The sequence below is a fragment of the Coregonus lavaretus genome (assembly GCF_964263955.1).
Source record: "Coregonus lavaretus genome assembly, chromosome: 36".
Lineage (NCBI taxonomy): Eukaryota > Metazoa > Chordata > Actinopteri > Salmoniformes > Salmonidae > Coregonus > Coregonus lavaretus.
This window is the reverse complement of record NC_140023.1, coordinates 25,972,766-25,986,178: the sequence shown is the minus strand read 5'-3', so window position 1 is coordinate 25,986,178 and position 13,413 is coordinate 25,972,766. Positions and strand designations below refer to the sequence as shown.

General features: G+C 41.7%; 1 protein-coding gene across 1 annotated transcript in view; it reads left to right on the top strand.

Moving 5' to 3' along the window:
• Positions 1–13,413, top strand: part of LOC311110868 (anthrax toxin receptor 1-like) — a 57,206-nt gene that overhangs the window by 28,965 nt on the left and 14,828 nt on the right. The window contains exons 12-16 of the mRNA XM_084153468.1: positions 2,141–2,219; positions 4,854–4,949; positions 5,103–5,141; positions 11,035–11,133; positions 11,358–11,525. Of these exons, the coding sequence (XP_084009594.1) occupies positions 2,141–2,219; positions 4,854–4,949; positions 5,103–5,141; positions 11,035–11,133; positions 11,358–11,525 (481 nt within the window). The remainder of the gene's footprint in view (positions 1–2,140; positions 2,220–4,853; positions 4,950–5,102; positions 5,142–11,034; positions 11,134–11,357; positions 11,526–13,413) is intronic.

The window sequence follows — 13,413 nt, the reverse complement described above, 5'->3', positions numbered from 1 at the left end:
ATTGCAGTTCTTGACACAAATCGTTGCACCTGGCACCTACTACCATACCCCGTTTAAAGGCACTTACATTTTTTGTCTTGCCCATTCACCCTCTGAATGGCACATACACAATCAATGTCTCAATTGTCTCAAGGCTTAAACATCCTTCTTTAACCTGTCTCCTCCCCTTCATCTACACTGATTGAAGTGGATTTAACAAGTGACATCAATAAGGGATCATAGCTTTCACCTGGATTCACCTGGTCAGTCTGTCATGGAAAGAGCAGGTGTTTTTAATGTTTTGTGTACTCAGTGTATATTTTCAATGTTTAAGGGCATTTGAGGGCCCATGAGATGTAAGCCCCACACACACACACACACACACCCACACCCCTCAGCCCTGTCTCATATGATGAAGTCATCGTTCCTGCTGTCACACAAACACATGGTGACTGGAAATCTTCTGGAAGAAGCTACACAAACACACATACACACACACACACACACACACACACACACACTCATGGCAGAGGGCTGATTGATGGGTGGTACGATGGCTCTGTCACCAGGGTGCTGATCGCGCTGTGCCCCCTGCCTGCCCAGAGAGAGAGAGAGACAGATAGAGGGATAGAGGCAAAAGAAAATGGGGGGGAGAAGGGAGAGGGAATATATATTTTTCTGTGAGTCTCAGTATTAATCTCTGGTTTTCTCTGTGGTGCTATACAGGTTAAACAATTTCATACTGTTCTCTATTCTGTTAGAGAGGGAGGGGGAGGTCCTAGAAGGGAGGCTGTGGGGATGTACTCCCTCTCTCCCCCCTCCCCTCCCCTCCCCCCTTTTCCCTTTCCTGTCTTTGTCTGCTCCCTCCTTTCTCATCTAGCCCCATATGACCTCAACCCCCCTTCCCCTAGCCTCCCCCTTCCCAACCCCTCCCTGAGTCATAAACCACACTCTCAATGACCCCTCTCTTCTCTTGCCTCCTAAATCATTACAACTCACTTACCCACTCTCCTCTCATATATCAACCCACCAACCTCAACTCACTATTTAGTAGGGTTTTATTTTGCAACAACCCTACACACACAAACACGCATGCACACACACACAAACACGCATGCACACACACACAAACACAGTCATCCCCTCTGTATGTGTCTCCATGATATGTGTTGTAGATAGCAGCACTAACATTAGGGAGGGGAAGTCATTCAGTGGCCTAATGACAACTTTCCACATTGGGACTTTGGAAACAACCCGAAGTCCACAGGTCCCATCCTTTTTTACAGTTGTTGGCAGTCGACAATGCAATCCTGACAAATGTTACTTTGCTACCCTAACCCCGTAAAGATCCATTCCCCAATACGGTAAGCCTTACAGGTCCCATACCCAACCAAAGTCCACAGGGGCCATTCCACTGTGGGTAGAGCCAAATGTGATGGCTGTCAGAGAGCAGATATTAGTGAAAAGAGCAAGAACCGACAGATACAGAGACAGGAATGTCTTAATGGCCTATATTTTAGTCATGCTTCGGAATTCTAAAGAAAGCCATGAGTATCAAACATAGATCTGTGCGCATCCACGTGTCCATTGACATGATGCATGTAATGTCTTGCGTTCATGCTAAAGTCTAATTTATATCTTATCGTCGCGGTCTGATGAAAACCTAATCTTCAAAACAGAAACTATTTTCCCATTAACGAACATACAATTATGAAACTTCAGAAAGTATTTTGAATAAATATTCTTGGTCCTAGAGTCATGAAATGTTCAGTGTACATTGAGGGGAGTTACTGATTTCAATACATAAATGTAAAAAAGGAAAATTGGCAAATTTTGTTAAGGTTTTCATCAGACAGCGACATTATGCAAGTATGCAACGCAAGAACCCGATTAACTACGCAAAATGGCGATCCTGCGTAATAGCGTAGATTCTCAAATTGTGGGCTGCACATATTTTTGCTACGCAAGTACGCAGAACAGCCATTGTAAGTAACTAATTGTGTACTTTCATTGTTTACTTACATAAGGTATAAATGAAGCTTTAGTCTCAAAATAACATGGATGTGTTTTTCCAGGGGATTTTGGGAAATGTTTTTTTATGGGTTCTGAAGTGTGTGTGTTGCGAGGGTTGATGGGTAATGTAGTGTTGTATATGTTGCAGGGTAATCTATCTACAGGTCAGTATGAATGAAGGACTCTCCTACATCACCAGTTCTGTTCACATCACCACCACCGAATGTGTGAGTACAGCGATGTTCAACAACATTAAAGGAGAAGTTTTATTTTTTTACAACCAAATCAATGTTTTTTATGTACACTACTGTTCATAAGTTTGGGGTCACTTACAAATGTCCTTGTATTACATGAAAACATACATGAAATGAGTTTGAATAGGAAATATAGCAAAATGCATAGGAAATGTAGTCATTGACAAGGTTAGAAATAATGATTTTTAATTGAAATAATAATTGTGTCCTTCAAACTTTGCTTTCGTCAAAGAATCCTCCATTTGCAGCAATTACAGCCTTGCAGACCTTTGGCATTCTAGTTGTAAATGTTTTGAGGTAATCTGAAGAGATATCACCCCATGCTTCCTGAAGCACCTCCCACAAGTTGTATTGGCTTGGCTTGATGGGCACTTCTTACATACCATAACAGCTCAATAGTGTTGAGATCCGGTGACTGTGCTGGCCACTCCATTATAGAAAGAATACCAGCTGACTGCTTCTTCCCTAAATAGTTATTGCATAGTTTGGAGCTGTGCTTTGGGTCATTGTCCTGTTGTAGGAGGAAATTGGCTCCAATCAAGCGCCGTCCACAGGGTATGGCATGGCCTGGCAAAATGGAGTGATAGCCTTCCTTCTTCAAGATCCCTTTAACCCTGTTATTCTTTGTGATCCGAACACCTCAAACTTCCATTCGTCTGTCCATAACACTTTTTTCCAATCTTCCTCTTTCCAGTGTCTGTGTTCTTTTGCTCATCTTAATCTTTTATTTTTATTGGCCAGTCTGAGATATGGCTTTTTCTTTGCAACTCTGCCTAGAAGGTCAGCATCCCGGAGTCGCCTCTTCACTGTTGACGTTGAGACTGGTGTTTTGTGGGTGCTATTTAATGAAGCTGCCAGTTGATGACCTGTGAGGCGTCTGTTTCTCAAACTAGGCACTCTAATGTATTTGTCCTCTTGCTCAGTTGTGCACCGGGGCCTCCCACTCCTCTTTCTATTCTGGTTAGAGCCAGTTTGCGCTGTTCTGTGAAGGGAGCAGTACACAGCGTTGTATTAGATCTTCAGTTTCTTGGTAATTTCTCGCATGGAATAGCCTTCATTTTTCAGAACAAGAATAGACTGACGAGTTTCAGAAGAAAGTTATTTGTTTCTGGCCATTTTGAGCCTGTAATCAAACCCACAATTGCTGATGCTCCAGATACTCAACTAGTCTCAAGAAGAGCAGTTTTATTGCTATTTTAATCAGCACAACAGTTTTCAGCTATTTTCTAATGCTCAATTAGCCTTTTAAAATGATAAACTTGGATTAGCAAACACAACGTCCCATTGGAACACAGGACTGATGGTTGCTGATAATGGGCCTCTGTACGCCTATGTAGATATTCCATTAGAAATCAGCTGTTTCCAGCTACAATAGCCATTTACAACATTAACAATGTCTACACTGTATTTCTGATCAATTTGATGTTATTTTAATGGACAAAAAAATTGCTTTTCTTTCGAAAACAAGGACATTTCTAAGTGACCCCAAACCTTTGAACGGTAGTGTAAATGGATTTTATATAAGGGGGCAGACACTTTTTTGTGATTTCACATCCTCATTGTGTAGTATGGGGGCCCCGTAAAAACATGAACAAAGGCTCCAAAAACACCCAAATACGTCCTTTTAGAAAAGGAAAAGCTCTCAGTATAGTGATGCAGGTCTTTAGATGTTTCCCCTATCCAGCTGTTCCATTCTCTGTGTAGCCTGCTGCTACAGGTAACTACCAAAATAAAGGAAACACCAACATAAAGTGTCTTTATAGGGCCACCATGAGCTGCCAGAACAGCTTCAATGCGCCTTGGCATATATTCTACAAGTGTCTGGAACTTCCTGTGTGGAAGCACTCTATGCTTTCAATATACTTTGTATCCCTCATTTACTCAAGTGTTTCCTTTATTTTGCCAGTTACCTGTGGAATGAATGGAGAGGTATCGCTATAGACGCAACAAAATGAAATATGACGTTGCGGATAAAGTTCGGAATGACACAATTTCATGTGTACAACATTTAAAGACCTGCATCACTAAACGGTGAGCTTTTCCATTTCTAAAAGGACGTATTTGAGTGTTTTCGGAGCCGTTGTTCATGTTTTTTACAGGCCCCCATACTACACAATGAGGATGAGGAAGTTATTTGCCGTTTGGGGTTTCTCAAAAATGTGAAATCCCAAAAAAGGTGAATGGACCCTTCTATAACATGCTACTTACATCAAAAATAGAGATTTTGTTGTTAAAAAAAAAGAACTTCTCCTTTAAGCACTAAGCAACATTCAGAAACACTAAGCAACATTCAGCAACACATATCCTGAAGCAATTCAAAATAATATTATTTGTTTGGTATAATTTTGCCCTTTTTGTCTTTCTCTGTACTTAGTTTCCTCCTCTTTTTTTCCTCCTATTCTCTACGGTCTCCTCTGCTCTCTTTGTCATCAGAGGAGGCTTTGAGTATGTTCTCTCTTTCATCTTTTCATCTGTCTGTAGTCACACCAGAACTGTACCTTAACCAAGTAAATACCCCCCCTTCAATCTTCACTCATCTCAGTCTAACTCCAAACAAGATACCATATTGGTTTGCAATTACACCTTTTTCTGTCTCTCTCTGTGTAGTTTGATGGGACGATCCTGCTGATCTCGTTGCTGGTTCTGACACTTTTGTTGGGCCTGCTGTTCATGTGGTGGTTCTGGCCCCTCTGCTGCACCTTGGTAAGACTAGCTCTTGTCTCTTCATTTAGCAGAGTCAGGAGTATTACTATGGGAATTGTAGTTATTTTGAGTATGGAGAGGGAGGATGTTTTGTTGTGTTTAATGTATCTTCTTCCTGATTTACTTGTTCAATGTGAATGGTTCTCTCTCCAGGTCATAAAAGAGCCCCCACCACCTCCTCCCTCAGAGCCAGTAAGTCACCCACATAGATATTCTATAATTCAGTTTTCCTGATGTTGCTAGGATGCCAATGTGATCTGAAAAGTCATAGTCAATCGATCAATAATATAATAATACTTTTAGCAAAAATGTTTATTTTCAATTTACAATCTGTAGAAACAATGAGAATAGAAAGGTTCAGAACTTTTGTAAAACATCACAGTACAGTTGAAAAATATATGGCAAATAGAAATCCAATATGGATGGTGTTAAGAGATAGATGGGTGGTGTTGAATGAAGTTGAAGGATGGGACTAACAACAACTAATAACAACAAGAAAACTAATGTAAAGCATACTGTGTCCATAATAAGTATATAGGTTATAGGTTGAGAGCTTTTGTGAAAGAGCACAGTTAGAAAGATATGGCATATAGAAGCAAACTGGATGGACATCATGAAAATGATTGGAGAGGTTGAGGGTAGAGGAAGTTCAGGAGTAAAAACAAACAAAATATAATTATTGTAAAGTTGACTGTGTCCATAAAATGTATATAGTATGTATAAGCTGGAAGTAGAGGCCTAAGCATTGTTGTTCACTAGTTTACTCCAATTAGGGAAGGGGTGGTGGGGTTGGAAAGTAATAAAGGGAAATATATTTTTGAAAAGGATATCTACAGTGGGGGAAAAAAGTATTTAGTCAGCCACCAATTGTGCAGGTTCTCCCACTTAAAAAGATGAGAGAGGCCTGTAATTTTCATCATAGGTGCACGTCAACTATGACAGACAAAATGAGAAAAAAAAATCCAGAAAATCACATTGTAGGATTTTTAATGAATTTATTTGCAAATTATGGTGGAAAATAAGTATTTGGTCACCTACAAACAAGCAAGATTTCTGTCTCTCACAGACCTGTAACTTCTTCTTTAAGAGGCTCCTCTGTCCTCCACTCGTTACCTGTATTAATGGCACTTGTTTGAACTTGTTATCAGTATAAAAGACACCTGTCCACAACCTCAAACAGTCACACTCCAAACTCCACTATGGCCAAGACCAAAGAGCTGTCAAAGGACACCAGAAACAAAATTGTAGACCTGCACCAGGCTGGGAAGACTGAATCTGCAATAGGTAAGCAGCTTGGTTTGAAGAAATCAACTGTGGTAGCAATTATTAGGAAATGGAAGACATACAAGACCACTGATAATCTCCCTCGATCTGGGGCTCCACGCAAGTTCTCACCCCGTGGGGTCAAAATGATCACAAGAACGGTGAGCAAAAATCCCAGAACCACACGGGGGGACCTAGTGAATGACCTGCAGAGAGCTGGGACCAAAGTAACAAAGCCTACCATCAGTAACACACTACGCCGCCAGGGACTCAAATCCTGCAGTCCCAGACGTGTCCCCCTGCTTAAGCCAGTACATGTCCAGGCCCGTCTGAAGTTTGCTAGAGTGCATTTGGATGATCCAGAAGACGATTGGGAGAATGTCATATGGTCAGATGAAACCAAAATATAACTTTTTGGTAAAAACTCAACTTGTCGTGTTTGGAGGACAAAGAATGCTGAGTTGCATCCAAAGAACACCATACCTACTGTGAAGCATAGGGGTGGAAAAATCATGCTTTGGGGCTGTTTTTCTGCAAAGGGGCCAGGACGACTGATCCGTGTAAAGGAAAGAATGAATGGGGCCATGTATTGTGAGATTTTGAGTGAAAACCTCCTTCCATCAGCAAGGGCATTGAAGATGAAACGTGGCTGGGTCTTTCAGCATGACAATGATCCCAAACACACCGCCCGGGCAACGAAGAAGTGGCTTCGTAAGAAGCATTTCAAGGTCCTGGAGTGGCCTAGCCAGTCTCCAGATCTCAACCCCATAGAAAATCTTTGAAGGGAGTTGAAAGTCTGTGTTGCCCAGCGACAGCCCCAAAACATCACTGCTCTAGAGGAGATCTGCATGGAGGAATGGGCCAAAATACCAGCAACAGTGTGTGAAAACCTTGTGAAGACTTACAGAAAACGTTTGACCTGTGTCATTGCCAACAAAGGGTATATAACAAAGTATTAAGAAACTTTTGTTATTGACCAAATACTTATTTTCCACCATAATTTGCAAATAAATTCATTAAAAATACTACAATGTGATTTTCTGGATTTTCCTTTCTCATTTTATCTGTCATAATTGACGTGTACCTATGATGAAAATTACAGGCCTCTCATCTTTTTAAGTGGGAGAACTTGCACAATTGGTGGCTGACTAAATACTTTTTTTCCCCACTGTGTGTGTGTGTGTGTGTGTGTGTGTGTGTGTGTGTGTGTGTGTGTGTGTGTGTGTGTGTGTGTGTGTGTGTGTGTGTGTGTGTGTGTGTGTGTGTGTGTGTGTGTGTGTGTGTGTGTGTGTGTGTGTGTGTGTGTGTACAGTTGAAGTCGGAAGTTTACATACACTTAGGTTGGAGTCATTAAAACTTGTTTTTCAACCACTCCACAGATTTCTTGTTAACAAACTATAGTTTTGGCAAGTCGGTTAGGACATCTACTTTGTGCATGACACAAGTAATTTTTCCAACAATTGTTTACATACAGATTATTTCACTTATAATTCACTGTATCACAATTCCAGTGGTTCAGAAGTTTACATACACTAAGTTGACTGTGCCTTTAAACAGCTTGGAAAATTCCAGAAAATGATGTCATGGCTTAGATGCTTCTGATAGGCTAATTGACATAATTTTAGTCAATTGGAGGTGTACGTGTGGATCTATTTCAAGGCCTACCTTCAAACTCAGTGCCTCTTTGCTTGACATCATGGGAAAATCCAAAGAAATCAGCCAAGACCTCAGAAAAAAAATGGTAGACCTCCACAAGTCTGGTTCATCCTTGGGAGCAATTTCCAAACACCTGAAGATACCATGTTCATCTGTACAAACAATAATACGCAAGTATAAACACCATGGGACCACGCAGCCGTCATACCGCTCAGGAAGGAGATGCGTTCTGTCTCCTAGAGATTAACGTACTTTGGTGCGAAAAGTGCAAATCAATCACAGAACAACAGCAAAGGACCTTGTGAAGATGCTGGAGGAAACTGGCACAAAAGTATCTATATCCACAGTAAAACGAGTCCCATATCGACATAACCTGAAAGGCCGATCAGCAAGGAAGAAGCCACTGCTCCAAAACTGCCATAAAAAAAACAGACTATGGTTTGCAACTGCACATGGGGAGAAATGTCCTCTGGTCTGATGAAACAAAAATATAACAGTTTGGCCATAATGACCATCGTTATGTTTGGAGGAAAAGGGGGGGGGGAATTGCAAGCCGAAGATCACCATCCCAACCGTGAAGCACGGGGGTGGCAGCAACATGCTGTGGGGGTGCTTTGCTGCAGGAGGGACTGGTGCAATTCACAAAATAGATGGCATCATGAGGAAGGAAAATTATGTGGATATATTGAAGCAACATCTCAAGACATCAGTCAGGAAGTTAAAGCTTGGTCACAAATTGGTCTTCCAAATGGACAATGACCCCAAGCATACTTCCAAAGTTGTGGCAAAATGGCTTAAGGACAACAAAGTCAAGATATTGGATTGGCCATCACAAAGCCCTGACCTCAATCCTATAGAAAATGGTGGGCAGAACTGAAAAAGTGTGTGTGCGAGCAAGGAGGCCTACAAACCTGACTCAGTTACACCAGCTCTGTCAGGAGGAATGGGCCAAAATTCACCCAACTTATTGTGGGAAGCTTGTGGAAGGCTACCCGAAACGTTTGACCCAAGTTAAACAATTTAAAGGCAATGCTACCAAATACTAATTGAGTGTATGTAAACTTCTGACCCACTGGGAAATAAAAGCTGAAATAAATAAAATTTCTGACTTCAACTGTATATGTGTGTGTGTGTATGTGTGTTTATATATATATGTGTGTGTGTGTATATATATATATATATATATATATATATATATATATATATATATATATATATATATATATATATATATATATATATATATATATATATATATATATATATATACACACACAGTGGGGGAAAAAAGTATTTAGTCAGCCACCAATTGTGCAAGTTCTCCCACTTAAAAAGATGAGAGAGGCCTGTAATTTTCATCATAGGTACACGTCAACTATGACAGACAAATTGAGAGAGAAAAAATCCAGAAAATCACATTGTAGGATTTTTAATGAATTTATTTGCAAATTATGGTGGAAAATAAGTATTTGGTCACCTACAAACAAGCAAGATTTCTGGCTCTCACAGACCTGTAACTTCTTCTTTAAGAGGCTCCTCTGTCCTCCACTCGTTACCTGTATTAATGGCACCTGTTTGAACTTGTTATCAGTATAAAAGACACCTGTCCACAACCTCAAACAGTCACACTCCAAACTCCACTATGGCCAAGACCAAAGAGCTGTCAAAATTGTAGACCTGCACCAGGCTGGGAAGACTGAATCTGCAATAGGTAAGCAGCTTGGTTTGAAGAAATCAACTGTGGGAGCAATTATTAGGAAATGGAAGACATACAAGACCACTGATAATCTCCCTCGATCTGGGGCTCCACGCAAGATCTCACCCCGTGGGGTCAAAATGATCACAAGAACGGTGAGCAAAAATCCCAGAACCACACGGGGGGACCTAGTGAATGACCTGCAGAGAGCTGGGACCAAAGTAACAAAGCCTACCATCAGTAACACACTATGCCGCCAGGGACTCAAATCCTGCAGTGCCAGACGTGTCCCCCTGCTTAAGCCAGTACATGTCCAGGCCCGTCTGAAGTTTGCTAGAGTGCATTTGGATGATCCAGAAGAGGATTGGGAGAATGTCATATGGTCAGATGAAACCAAAATAGAACCTTTTTGGTAAAAACTCAACTCGTTGTGTTTGGAGGACAAAGAATGCTGAGTTGCATCCAAAGAACACCATACCTACTGTGAAGCATGGGGGTGGAAACATCATGCTTTGGGGCTGTTTTTCTGCAAAGGGACCAGGACGACTGATCCGTGTAAAGGAAAGAATTAATGGGGCCATGTATCGTGAGATTTTGAGTGAAAACCTCCTTCCATCAGCAAGGGCAACGAATGACAATGATCCCAAACACACCGCCCGGGCAACGAAGGAGTGGCTTCGTAAGAAGCATTTCAAGGTCCTGGAGTGGCCTAGCCAGTCTCCAGATCTCAACCCCATAGAAAATCTTTGGAGGGAGTTGAAAGTCCGTGTTGCCCAGCGACAGCCCCAAAACATCACTGCTCTAGAGGAGATCTGCATGGAGGAATGGGCCAAAATACCAGCAACAGTGTGTGAAAACCTTGTGAAGACCTACAGAAAACGTTTGACCTGTGTCATTGCCAACAAAGGGTATATAACAAAGTATTGAGAAACTTTTGTTATTGACCAAATACTTATTTTCCACCATAATTTGCAAATAAATTCATTAAAAATCCTACAATGTGATTTTCTGGAATTTTTTATCTCATTTTGTCTGTCATACTTGACGTGTACCTATGATGAAAATTACAGGCCTCTCTCATCTTTTTAAGTGGGAGAACTTGCACAATTGGTGGCTGACTAAATACTTTTTTCCCCCCACTGTATATATATATATATGTGTGTATATGTATGTATGTATTTATGTATTTATGTATGTATGTATGTATGTATGTATATATATATATATATGCGAGGGGAAAAAAACATATGGGGGATTGGAAGTGATGCAGATAATTACATTGATGGAAGTTACAATCTATCTGCAATATTAAAGCTGATCTACCCCCTAAAAAAAAAACGTCCATTCTAGTGTTATATTTAATTCTGTGGTCACCCAAGGAAACCCCTCTACATGTCTGAATGGTTACACAGCCTACACCTCAACTCCCATACTCATATTTACACTTCTAACTAACTATTCCCATGTCAGGAGTCTGATGATGAAGATGGTATGCCCAAAAAGAGATGGCCCACAGTGGACGCATCCTACTACGGAGGGAGAGGGGTGGGGGGCATCAAACGCATGGAGGTACACGTATGCACACACACACGCACACACAAATTATAGCAGAGCCGACCCTGTGCGGAAATGGATATCAGATAATATAGAACTGACTGAAAGGAATTCCTGCTTTGTGTGTGTGTGTGTGTGTGTGTGTGTGTGTGTGTGTGTGTGTGTGTGTGTGTGTGTGTGTGTGTGTGTGTGTGTGTGTGTGTGTGTGTGTGTGTGTGTGTGTGTGTTTGTGTGTGTAGGTGCGGTGGGGGGATAAAGGTTCTACAGAGGAAGGGGCTAAGCTAGACAAGCCTAAGAATGCGGTGGTGACGATGCCTGAACAGGAGTATGAAGCGTACCAACCCAAACCACGCACACCCAAGCCCCGGAAACCTCCTCAGGACAGGAAGTGGTACACACCTATACAGGTAACACACACACAGTATATAACACACACATAATCTTTTTGGGATACCCAGAAGAACATTGCTAGCTCATTAGGGGTTCAAGCAGCGAAGCGGTGAGAAATCCTATTGTATTTGTTGGTGTTCAATGTTATTATGACGGTTCTTCCGTCAAGGCATTTTCACATGCAAAGTCCAGTGAGATGATAAGGCCTAAGATGTTGCGACTTTACATTAAGGTACACCCTCTCGTGCAATGCCATGGCAATTGGCCGCACAGGCACATTCAGATTGACCACAGGTTGGCGCTATAACAGGCATACATGTAGAGTGCATTCGGAAAGTATTGAGACCCCTTGACTTTTTCCACATTTTGTTGCATTACAGCCTTATTCTAAAATTGATGAGAAAAACATTAATTTAATCCATCTACACACAATACCCCAAAATGACAAAGCAAAATAAGTTCTTTTTTTAATGTTTGCAAATGTATTAAAAATAAAGAGAAAAACCTTATTTACATAAGTATTCAGACCCTTTGCTATGAGACTCGGAATTGAGCTCAGGTGCATCCTGTTTCCATTGATCATCCTCAAGATGTTTCTACAACTTGATTGGAGCACCTGTGGTAAATTCAATTGATTGGACATGATTTGGAAAGGCACACACCTGTCTATATAAGGTCCCACAGGTGACAGTGCATGTCAGTGTAAAAACCAAGGCATGAGATCGAAGGAACTGTCCGTATAGCTCCGAGACAGGATTGTGTCGAGGCACAGATCTGGGGAAGGGTACCAAAACATTTCTGCAGCATTGAAGATCCCCAAGAACACAGTGGCCTCCATCATTCTTAAATGGAAGAAGTTTGGAACCACCAAGACTCTTCCTAGAGCTGGCCGCCTGGTCAAACTGAGTAATCGGGGGAGAAGGGCCTTGGTCAGGGAGGTGACCAAGAACCCGATGGTCACTCTGACAGAGCTCCAGAGTTCCTCTGTGGAGATGGGAGAACCTTCCAGAAGGACAACCATCTCTGCAGCACTCCACCAATCAGACCTTTATGGTAGAGTGGCCAGACGGAAGCCACTCCTCAGTAAAAGGCACATGACAGCCCGCTTGGAGTTTGCTAAAAGGCACCTAAAGGACTCTCAGACCATGAGAAACAAGATTCTCTGGTCTGAAGAAACCAAGATTGAACTCTTTGGCCTGAATGCCAAGAGTCACGTCTGGAGGAAACCTGGCACCATCGCTACGGTGAAGCATGGTGGTGGCAGCATCATGCTGTGGGGATGTTTTTCAGTGTCAGGAACTGGGAGACTAGTCAGGATCGAGGAAAATATTAACGGAGCAAAGTACAGAGAGATCCTTGATGAAAACCTGCTCCAGAGTGCTCAGGACCTCAGACTGGGGCGAAGATTCACCTTCCGAAAGGACAACGACCCTAAGCACACAGCCAAGACAATGCAGGAGTGGCATCGGGACAAGTCTCTGAATGTCTTTGAGTGGCCCAGCCAGAGCTGTACTTGAACCCGATCGAACATCTCTGGAGAGACCTAAAAATAGCTGTCCAGTGACGCTTCCCATCAAACCTGACAGAGCTTGATTGGATCTTCAGAGAAGAATGGGAGAAACTCCCCAAATACAGGTGTGCTAAGCTTGTAGCGTCAAACCCAAGAAGACTCAAGGCTGTAATCGCTGCCAAAGGCGCTTCAAAAAAGTACTGAGTAAAGGGTCTGAATCCTTATGCAAATGTGATATTTCAGTATTTTTTTTGTATACATTTGCAAAAATTTCTACAAACCTGTTTTTGCTTTGTCATTATGGGGTATTGTGTGTAGATTGATGAGGGAAAAAACATTTAAATCATTTTTAGAATAAGGCTGTAACGTACAAAAAAGTGGAAAAAGTCAAGGGG